At 36.6% G+C, this 11,957-nt stretch overlaps 1 protein-coding gene across 1 annotated transcript; it reads left to right on the plus strand.

The window, feature by feature from the left end:
- The first annotated feature begins 1,571 nt into the window (after positions 1 to 1,571).
- Positions 1,572 to 6,841, plus strand: OR8D4 (olfactory receptor family 8 subfamily D member 4). The gene is given in 3 exon segments (XM_082410923.1): positions 1,572 to 6,017; positions 6,020 to 6,149; positions 6,152 to 6,841. Coding segments are annotated over 3 exon segments (981 nt in total). The 5' UTR covers positions 1,572 to 5,816; the 3' UTR covers positions 6,802 to 6,841.
- Positions 6,842 to 11,957: the final 5,116 nt, after the last annotated feature.

The raw sequence follows: 11,957 nt of genomic DNA on the forward strand, positions 1-11,957 counted from the left end.
TCTCTAGAGAAGAATGATGAGGAACCTCTTTAAAAGTTTGTGTGGATCAGTGCAAAGGGTGCTATAAAGCAGTAAAAAAAAAAAAAAAAAAGACCTGGATTCTAGTTCTCATTATGCCACTACCCAGTCATTTTTGTTAGTGGGTAGGTAACTTTATTGTTTTGAGCCTTACGTTAAAATGAGATGGATTTATTTGATTCCTCTCACTGTCACTAGCAGTAACTTTCGATGGTATTATGACTTGACATTGTGTGAGATACTAAATCTCTATAGAGAAGAAGAATGAGATGGTTTGTGTCTTAATTCAGGGTTTATGGTTTCCATGGCTGATCAGGTCAAAGAGTGGGTCAGTACCTTGTCTCTCACTGAGACAGGACAATGTCTGTGTTTTTCTAGAGTTGGAAAAAAATCTAGACATTCATTCATTCACATTCATGTTACATTTTTCATAGAGACAGATACCTCAGTAAATATATTACATAACAGTAAATGTCTAGTAGTCTGTTCTTCTTCTTTACCCTGTGCATACTTTCTAGAATTATTTGTCACATAATGTTAAAATATTTTGTTTGTATGCGTATTTTTCTAAGACCATAAGATTCTAGAAGGCATAGGGTTTTTTCCTCCAATGATTGTATCCTCAGTGCCTGAAATAATACCTGTTATATATTAGACAAGATTTGTTGAGTAGATGAACTTCAACTGTACTGACATTGACTAGATACCCTAGTATCCATCTTTCTTGGCTTCAGAATGCAGTAGCAGGGTACCCTTGTGAGTTAACTGAAGCAGTGCCTCAGAGATCTGACCTACGGTGTTAGAAAAGCAAAAAGGAGGGCTTAGCTGTTTAAGTATTTCATCTCCACTCCCAGATATATGATTTAACGTTTAGTCACCAAAGCAATCTGTGTTTTACCCACTTGATGGCCCCTCCCCTCAACTATTAATACAAATATTTTCTTTAGTTCACTGCTTTTCTTCTCTCCCTCCTCTCAAACCCTTTAGTGTAACTTTCTACCATGTCACTGGGTTCTCTTGAAGGTTGAGGAACTCTGGGCTTTCTTTCTCAAGTTATTGCTCCAGACAAAATATAGATGAGGACCCAAGGCTGATAAAATTACCTCTAACCACAGACTTGTATCACAGTGAGTTTTGATTCCCTCCTCTCCCTTTCTAATTATAGGAGTTGAAGGCAGACAGCTTAACAAAGCAAAACTTTTTAATCTCTGATGAATTAGACAAAGGTTAGAAACTATCTCTATTGAAAAAGGCAAAGAGAGAGCTACATTGTGAGAAACTGAAAGGGGTTGAAATTACTAGTAAAAAGAAAAGAAAAATCAAAATCAAATAAGAAGAAAAGAGAATAACAACACATAAAAGAATATTTAGGAAAAAATCCATAAATCATAGTACCCTACCACAACAACTAATTTCCTTTTGCATGTAACTGGCTAGTTTCTGTTTACATTCATGCTCGTTCTGCATAGCTAATAGTATGAGCAGTAAAAATAGTCTTTAGGATGATTATTTTAATGAGTACACAACAGTCCATTGTGTTGATATACAAAAGTGTGTGATAAACTTCGTGTGTAACATTTAGGTGGTTTTCACTGGTTGTTCTGGCACCATCTTGAAAACTGAGGTGGAATCAGAGGAGCCAAGTGGTTCGCTCAAAACCCTCACCGTGTCTCTACCCCTTACTTTCTGCCCAAAGTACCCGAATGCTACATTAATATGAAGCTCTTTACAGTCCAATTTTGTGTATATTTCTTATTTGATTTTCAAAAAACCCATAAAATTCAGATAGAACAACTGTTACAATTACAATTATATTGATCTTGTCCATAAGAAAACCTTGGACTAGAGAGGTGAGATACTTGGGCAAAGGCCACACAACAGCTAGTAAATAGCAGAAATGGATCTTCACACATTCCCTATGATAAATCTGCTCCATCCAGCTATTTAGCCATCAGATTAGTAGATTCTGCAAGAGAGATGTACAACATAAATCAGGAATTATGTCAATCTTAGGGTAGATAACTAACCATGAAAGGTCCAGGGATAATTTTAAACACTGAAATCCATTTGGGACTGTGTACACCTGTACAAATGTTTCCCACCTAAATGTATCTTGGAAAGTAGAAACTATAATATTGCAGCATTCATGATTGCAAGATCCACTAGTAAATAATTGAACATAGTCCCATCTGGGGCGATTAAAACTTAAACACCAGGAACTCTGGAGACCAAAAAAGAAAAATGAATAATTATTCATCTAAATCAGTGTCTGTGGCACTTATCAGCTTGATTAGGTACCTCTGTGAGCCAAACAATAATTTCAAGACAAGAATATTCTCTAAGCCTCTGTCTCCCTGGGCTGGTATTTCATGGGCAAGTCTGCAATTGTATTGTTTCTGGGGCTGTCACCTGGATACTTGCTTTCCTTTACTTTAAAGTGAAAGGATGATGGCTATCTTCCTCAACTCCACCAGAAATACTCTTCAGCTTGGGACTGAGAGACCATAGTCTAACAGTCCTCACTACCTGAGACCTGGGTGGTCTGATTCCTGCCTGAGGGATATGTATTCTAGGGAATGTTTTATCATGATCCCTGTAGCTGAAACAGCTATTCCTGACATCTTCCTGAAGGGACAGGCACAAAGCATCAACCTGAAACCTGGGGCACGTATGTAAAAGCAGAAGATCCCCTTCTGCCTGTTGGAAGTTAGTGAAGGTGATGATTGCAGTGTTTATGGGTGGAGAGTATCTATACAGCATGTGTCTATGGTCTTATGTCTAAACTTCCACTCAGAGACTTTTCATGTCATTTACCTTCCCCATTCCCTTCTTCATCAGATGTCTTTCTGAGGTGTGGACCTGGACCTTCAGGACAGAGTCTCTAATGTGCAGAACTGGGTGATGGCATTTTGCTACATTCTAGCCCAGGATTTCTTGATTATGTACCTCTCTGGAATGCTTATTGAAATCAAAAATTTCATTTCCCAACCCCAGATTTGCATAATCAGAAATTTGGCCTTTGGGATGGGAACCACCTTTAGCTTTATCTACCCTCACACAGGCAGAAACCTGAGGACATTGTGAAGCTCTCACTGAGATTTGACTCTGGACCATTTCCCTTTGCATTTTCATAGTATTTGAGGGACCTAAAAACCCAGATTTGATTTTAGTAGAAATCTCTATAAGATGTTGCTGCACATTAGCATATGTTGGATAAACATCTAGCAAAGCACAGCAAACACGCAGATCAAGTATAAGAATGTGTCTTCACTCCCCCAACCTTGACTCCTTTGGGGCTAAAGCAGCAGTGTCTAGTGGAGCAGCAACAAGGCCAAGGTGCCCAGTATGGGCTGCCAGGCCTGTGGGTGGTGGTGAAGCAGGGACTCTCCCTGGTGGGTTTTATCTAGTGCTTATGATAGTGAGAGCAGGATTAGGAGGGAGCAGTGGTTCTTTCCAAAACTGAATGTCCCAACTAAAAGCCTCAGAAAGCCATAGCTTAAAAAGTTTTAAAAATTAAAGAAAAAACAACAACAACAACAACTAAAAAACCAAATTCACCTCTCTAGCTGGCTTTATACTACTTCACCTGACTTTATGATTTTCTCATTTTTTCTACCTTATGACCACACCTGAACCTTGGTGTCTGCATGTAGGAAAGTGAGATGAAGAAGGAGAGAAATTGCAGCCAAATCATTTTCTGTCTTTACTCTGAACACTTATATCTCTGTGGGACTTCTCGATATCTATGTTTTATTCTGTTATAGAAACTTTCCCGAAGCAAGGGAGAGTTACAAGGTATAGAGTCAGTAAAATCTTCTATAATTTTATCCCCAAAGCAGTATCTGAGTTGATTTTCACAGTTATTTAACTTGATCCTTATATCCCAAATCCTGTATTATTTTCTGTCTGAAGATTAAAGAAAAATATCTCCTAGAGAAACACGTACCCATTAGCAATTTTTCAGATGACTGTACTATGCCAGTGGTGGTAAATAAATTATGTAATTATGTGTATGAGAACAAGCCCGGTAGACAGGGCTCTGTGAGCAGCCCAACACCAAAAGAAAAGTGGTCTGATTTTTCAGAGATAAGGCCTTGGTTGACCCCAGGACAGGCAACTCCAAGCTGTGTGCCCTCTTTGCCCCCTCCTCGGAGGAATGTGGGTGGAAGAGAGGAAGCACTACATGAGAGCCTCCAGTGGAAACACAAATTCTGTGTTATTTGCACATCCCCAAGTGGCAGCACTAGCAGTAGTGCATGAGGTCTTGCTCAGCAGCCTGGGTGAGGCTAGTAGGCTTAGCTCAGTGGATGGTCCGAGAAAGAGGTTTGAGAGGGCTGCTATTCTACTATTATCCAGCTTTACTGAAGTGTTAGAATAAGCTTCCCACCTGGACATCAGCTTCTGATTACATTACAATAGAACAACAGAAGTGAAAATACAGTTTCCTGAAACATTTTCTGAGCCACACTAGAGCCATGCCTTAAAGTGGTAAGGGGAGTCTATCATCAAATTAGTTTGGGAAATATTGTTTGTTATATAGCCATCCAGAAGAATCTGAAATATCCTTCAGTTAAAAAACCTGTTTAACTCAAATGTCCCTTGATGGATGAATGAATAAAAAAAATGAGGTATCTATAATATATGTATATCTATATCTATGTGTATATACATATACACACAGACATATATATGTATATATGGGCACAATGGAATATTATTTAACCTTAATAAGCCAAGATATTAAGACACATGTTACATGATGGATAAACCCTGAAGATGTTATTCTAGGTAAAATGAATCAGTCACAAAAGGGCAAGTGTATAATTCCACTTATATGAAACATGTAGAGCAGTGAAATTCATAGAGACAGATAGTGAATGGAGGGTGCCAGAAGCTGGAGGGAAGGAGAATGGGGAGTTAGTGTTTAACTGGTATGGAGTTTCAGTGTGGGGAGATGAATATTCTGGAGATGGCTGGTGGTGATGGTTGTACACAATGTGAATGTACTTAACGTTACTGAACTGTACACATAAAAATAACTATTAAAATATATTTAATTTAATTTAATATAAATTTAATATATTTAATAAATTTAATTAAATTTAGTATAAATATAAAATAGTAAATAGTAAATTTTATGTATATTTTTACTAAAATAAAACATCATAATAAAGTTGAAAAAACCTGTTTAACTTTGTGTAACTCTGCATGTCTACAATCAATATGATCCTAAGATACTTATTTCATGTATAACTATTAACACATGCCTGGAATTAATATTCTGTAGAACACCCTTGAAAACTTTGACATGGAAATCATAATGGATTGTAACAATAAATACCTTCTCTGTAGGAAATCCTGGAGGCAGGTTCAGCCCTAGGCAACTGTGTCATTAGCAGAAATACTTTCTCAGCCCACAGCCTCTTCTTTATGCACCTCTTCAATTGATTTTCTTTAGAAAAATTCCCCAATGTTCTTTAGCATTACACTTATTTTTAATTCTGAAGTTAAAGGTTTTATACTTTGCTAAAAGAATTTGAGACACTTGGGAGGATGTGAAAATTTATTTATGGTTCCTAAAATCTACAGGGAGATGATTACTTACTCTGTTTTATCTGAGACCTTACTTTTTGGTGGGTCAAAGTCTCTGCACATCAATGGAAGCACAGGGTTAGTGCCAAATGGTAAGATAACCTGGGTTCAGTGTTTTCATAGGTAGAATATCTGGGTTGTGAAGAACTAGAGACAAGCTGGGGTTCTGCTCTTTCCTCTCATCTCCACAGATTTCTCAGAGGAGAATGGGTGTAAGAAATGAATCCACAGTGACTGAGTTTCTTCTTTCAGGATTAACTGACCAGCCAGAGCTTCAGCTGCCCCTCCTCTGCCTCTTCTTAGGGATTTATATACTTACAGTGATGGGAAACCTCGGCATGATCTCAATAATCGGATTGAGTTCTCAATTCCACACCCCCATGTACTATTTCCTCAGTAGTTTGTCTTTTTTTTAGATTTCTGCTATTCTGTCATTACCCCCAAAATGCTGGCAGGGTTTTTATGCAGAGATAAAGTTATATCCTATTCTGGATGCATGACCCAGCTGTTTTCCTTCTGTATTTTTCTCATTTCTGAATGCCGGCAGCAATGGCCTATGACAGCTATGTCACCACCTGCAGCCCCCTTCTCTACAATGTCATCATGTCCCCCAGGGTCTGTTCTCTGCTGGTGGCTGCTGTCTTCCCATTAGGTTTTACTGATGCTGTGATTCATGGTGGTTCTATGTTAAGGTTGACTTTCTGTGAATCAGACATCATTAAACATTATTTCTGTGACATTGTTCCTCTCATTAAACTCTCCTGTTCCAGAACTTATATTGATGAGCTTTTGATTTTTGTCATTGGAGGATTTAACATAGTAGCCACCAGCTTGACAATCATCATTTCATATGCTTTTATCCTCTCCAGCACCCTCCACATCCACTCTAAAGAGGGCCGGTCCAAAGCCTTCAGCACCTGCAGCTCCCGCTTGACAGCTGTTCTTATATTTCATGGGTCTCTCATGTCCATGTATCTCACACCTGCTTCCAGCAGTTCACTAACCCAGGAGAAAGCGTCCTCAGTATTTTACACCAGCGTGATTCCCATGTTGAATCCCACGATATATAGTTTGAGGAACAAGGAAGTGAAAAATGCACTGATGAAACTCTTAAGAAGAAAAGTATCTTCACAATTAATAAGCTTTTTTAAAAATTTATTGGGGTATAGTTGCTTTACAATGTTGTGTTAGCTTCTGCTGTACAACAAAGTGAATCAGCTATATATATATATATATATATATATATATATCCCCTACCTCTTGGATCTCCCTCCTACCCCCCAATCCTACCCATATTAAGATTTATTTATGTATTCATAATCATATGTGTGTTTGTTTGCATTTATGCCGAGTCTTTAAAAATAATTTGAAGTGAGGTAAAATTATATATATGTATAATTCTGAATATATATATTATATACATTCAGATTACTAAATACATTCACACACAATAAGATTAATAAAATGTAAAACAACAAGTATAAAAGTGAGAAATAGCAAATATTTTCAACTTAAAGTTCAGTATCATTCTGGGGTTTTAATATCAATTTTTAACCTTTATTTTCCTGAATCTAAGCAAAAAGAAAACAAAATCCTGAAATACTGTATAGTCATGTGAGAAATAAAAACACACTATATATTTTGATAGGACAAAGTCTTTCCTCTTATTTATCTCACTCAAAAGAGACTTCTTTAATGGAAATCTGTATAGGAAACATTGAACAGTATGGTAGAAATCATTACAACAACTTTATAATAAATGTGGAAGAATTTTAATTTTAATAATTGGCTTATTAAAGGCCAATGTTTGATTTAACATTAAGTGCAATTTAATGAAGAAGATACAGCAAAAGGCTAATCTAATACAGTCCCAGTATTTGACCTCAGGTGATCAAAGGATAAGACTTAGAATATCTACGTTAGGAGATTATACTTTTACAGACTTATCTAAACACCTTGTTTTTTCCTGTGTGACCAGTACATATGCAGTATTTTACAACTTTATGTTTATTTCTTTTGAGTTGGTTTTTCACTCTAGGTTGTAAACTAGGTGCCTTTAATTTCTTCCTTATAAAATGTTTTGAATTAAACATAATGAAAAAGTTTATAGTTTTCAATAATAAACTCTTACACAATAAACCAAGATAATGCACTGTATGGGGAAGGCAATGTATAGAATTTCTAATCTTTTAAATTTGTTAAGGTGTGTTTTATGGTCCAGAATGTAGTCTATCTTGAAGAATGTTCCATGTGAACCTTAGAAGAATGTGTATTTTTCTGTTTGGGGATGAAGTAATCTATAGATGTCAATTATATCCAGTTGATTAATGGTGCTATGGAGTCCAACTATATACTTTTTCCCCACCTGCTGGATTTCTTCATTTCTGATAGAGGGCTGTTGAATTCTTCAACTATAATAGTGGATTCATCTGTTTCTCCTTGCAGTTCTATCGGTTTCTGCCTCACATATTTTCACACTCTGCTGTTGTCAGTAGGCACATACACAATAGAAATTGTTATGTCTTCTTTCAGATTGACCCCTTTATCATTATATAAAGCTCCTCTTTATCTTGTCACTGTTGGTTGCAATATCCTGTATATTGGATCAAATTGTTAATTGTATTATTCAAATGTTATTCTTTTTTAAAATTTATTTATTTATTTATTTATTTATTTTGGCCGTGTTGGGTCTTTGTTGCTGCACGCGGGCTTTCTCTAGTTGCAGTGAGCGGGGGCTACTCTTCGTTGTGGTGTGCGGGCTTCTCATTGTGGTGGCTTCTCTTGTTGCGGAGTACAGGGTCTAGACGCCCAGGCTTCAGTAGTTGTGGCATGTGGGCTCAGTAGTTGTTGCCCGCAGGCTCAGTAGCTGTGGCTCACAGGCTCTAGAGTGCAGGCTCATTAGTTGTGGCATACGGGCTTAGATGCTCCACGGCATGTGGGATCGTCCTGGACCGGGCTCAAACCTGTGTCTCCTGCATTGGCAGGCGGATTCTTAACCACTGCACCACCACGGAAGCCCAATATATTTATTTTTGCTCTAGGTGACAGGCTTCAGTAGTTGCAGCACACAGGCTCAATAGTTGTGGCTCGTGGGCTCTAGAGCACAGGCGCAATAATTGTGGTGCACGGGCTTAGTTGCTCCTCGGCACGTGGGATCTTCCTGGACCAGGGATCGAACCTGACTCCCCTGAATTGGCAGGTGGATTCTTAACCACTGTGCAACCAGGGAAGTCCCAAATCTTATTTACTCTTACTAATTGTTTTGCCTGCTTTCTATTTCTTAAGAGATCATTTATCTCTTAAGTATAATTAAACCTCCCATTACAAATATGAATTTGTCTCTTTCTCCTACTAGTACTGTCAGGATTTGCTTTATATATTCTGAAGTCATAGTTTTGGTAGGTACAGATTTAGAATTGTTGTATTTTAGACTATCCCAGTTTAGCTCTGGCAACTTCTTGTCATAAAGTCTACTTTCATATTAATATAGCTACACTTACTTTTTTTCCTTAGAGTTTGCATTATGTATCTTTTTCAATTCTTTCACATTCAACATGCCTGTGCCCTTATATTTAAGGTCTCTTGTAGCAGTGTATAGTTGGGATTTGTATCTAGTCTGAAAATTTTAATTAGAAAATTCAACATATTTACATGTAATATCAATACATATTGGCATATCTATGTCCTTAACTCCATTTCACATTATTATTATCCTGAGTTTTTATTATAAATATATTTAAAACTTTATGAAATCATTATTATTATTTTCTAAGTCTAAATTAATCACATTAATCACAAATATGTGGGCAATCACATTGCCCACATATTTAAATTCTATGTTGTTCTTAATTTCTTTCTATCAATACATATCTAAATTTCTTCTATGTTAATAACAATCTTTACTATTTTTTTTTTCATGTAGACGTGCTGACAATAAACACTTTCAGGTTATTTTTTACTTGAAAATACTTCTATTTCATCTTTTTTTGATGGATTTTTTTTTTCTGGACTTAGATTCTAGGTTGGCAGTTGATTTTTCCTCTTCCCCCAAGCATTAGCCTATTAGTCAATTTGGTTATGTTATGCCACATTAGCTAACAACCTCCCACATTTTAATGGCTAACAAAAAATAAGAACATTTATTTCTCAACCACATTGTATGTTAATGGCTCCCTATCTGCTTCTCTGCCCCACACATGTTCTCATTTCTGGATTCAGACTAAAGCAGCAGCCCCTACCAGGGACATGCCATTTTTGTGACAGAAGGAATAGAACAATATCTCAAACTTTAGCTCAAGCATTGAGCACTTCAGGTCCACTCATATGCCATTTTCTAAAGCATGTCACATGGCCAGTGTGACAATGGGAGGTATAAGTGTAGATACGTAATCATCTTATAAAGAAAAGGGGTACATAATAAATGAGAACAATAACGCAATCTACCAAAGTTGATTTGTGTTTCACTGTGTTTGAAGTTCTCTTTTCTTTGCCTTTATTTTTCAATCACTATTTCTGCTTCTATTTTACATGTGTCTCCAGGAATCAAAATATAACTGGATTTTTTTAAACTAATCTAACAGTTTTGGACTTTTAATAGGTAAAACTGTCAAAGTTTCTAGACTTTCAGAGGGAAACTGATGAGTCCCAGAAACTAAGTTTGCGATGTTGAGCTAAATGGAGCAGACTAGAGCCACAATACAAAAAAATAAAACAAAAACGTGCAGGAGTCCACTGTCCGAGAGTAATGACACCTGTACTCTCTATTCCATGTCTGGCCACTTTGGAGGGTCTTTACACCCTATCTTTTGGAGATTACATTTGATCAATCTAGAAAATGTCTGTGTTCACTTAGTGGTACCTAACATCACTCCAACTCACAGACTAAGGATTTTTAGGCTAACGTAAGGATTAGGTATAAACTAAGAAAATAAATGAAGACAAAGTCACCTTTTACAGGTCATGGCAAGAAATGAAGAATTTTTCTACATTTTAACAGAGAAAGAAGGGAAAGATTATCATTTCCAGAGCATTAAGTCTGACATAATTTGGTCAGTTATTTGGGAAAATCAAAAGTTTTCCTTTTTCTGGCGGGGATGGGGGCCATGCGATTGAACCTGGGCCATGGCAGTGAAAGCCTGGAATCCTAACCACTAGGCCACCAGGAAACTCCCTCAAAATTTTTCTATGTTTCAGTTTCTCTAAAAGTCTAAAGCAGACCACCAAGTTTTTATTAATTGAATAAAGCAAAACACATGGTGTAATTCCCCTAGAGTCCTAAACATGTCTATTTGACATCTCCAACTAAATTTGTAATTGTGATTGTTTTTCAGGGTTAAAACTCTTTGATTACAATAATAGTATTTAACCTCTTTACCTCATATTCCCAAGTGTCATTCTCAATTAAATCCTTAAGAGCAAGCAAGAGCTTCAAGTATCGCATTTTACTCATGGCCTATTTTCATAGCAAAAAGGACACATCACATCCTAGATACACAAAGAAGAAGTAGAAGTTCAAAGTTCCATTTATCTTATAAAGGATTTGGAGTTTCAGATTAAACACATGAAAACAACTGGTAAGCTGATTCCAAGTCAGTGTAATGGATTTTGTGACAGAGCTGAACAAAGATACAATAGGCCATCCACAGTAAGTCTCTCAGGCTAGAAAAATATTTGGGAAGAATGTTTATATTTAGCCCTTGATGAGCTACATGATCCTAAATATCCCTTCCAATGCTAAGATTTTTCTGAATCTAAAATATTCCAGTTACTCAATTATTCAAAGTAGTAAGAACAACATTTCCAAATGTGGAACATAGCAGTGAGAGTAACATTTTTGCATTGACTAAACTAGAGAACTGAGTCCTGGTTCAGTTTTATGTGACTTATTTACTCATTTAGACCATAACCAGAGCCTCTCTGACCTTTTTTCCCTCTCTGCAAAAGTGGGAATAAGAGTCCATATTGTGACTATCGCTAAAGAATGGAAGTCTTTGGAGTCAGATAGACCTGGAATTTAATCTGGCTTTGCCACACACTAGTTATGTGACTTTAGGTAAATTATTTAAGTTCCATAAATTTCTAATTTTTCACAAGCAAAATGTAGATCACAATACCTACTCCCTACTTCAAAAGGTTATCGAACTTATATGTATGAAATAGCAGAGCCTTGAAACAGATTAAAACAGCTACTGACACAACTGCAAGGAAAATATGATAAATTCAGAATCATTTATAGGGATGCTTTAATATTCATCTATCAGAAACTAATAGATCAAAACAAAAGGTGGTATGGAAACAAACAGTACAAACCTAAAAATCAGCAAGGAAATTTTGCATCTAAGAAATAG

The sequence above is a fragment of the Balaenoptera physalus genome (assembly GCF_965194825.1).
Source record: "Balaenoptera physalus genome assembly, chromosome: 10".
In the NCBI taxonomy this organism is placed as follows: Eukaryota; Metazoa; Chordata; class Mammalia; order Artiodactyla; family Balaenopteridae; genus Balaenoptera; species Balaenoptera physalus.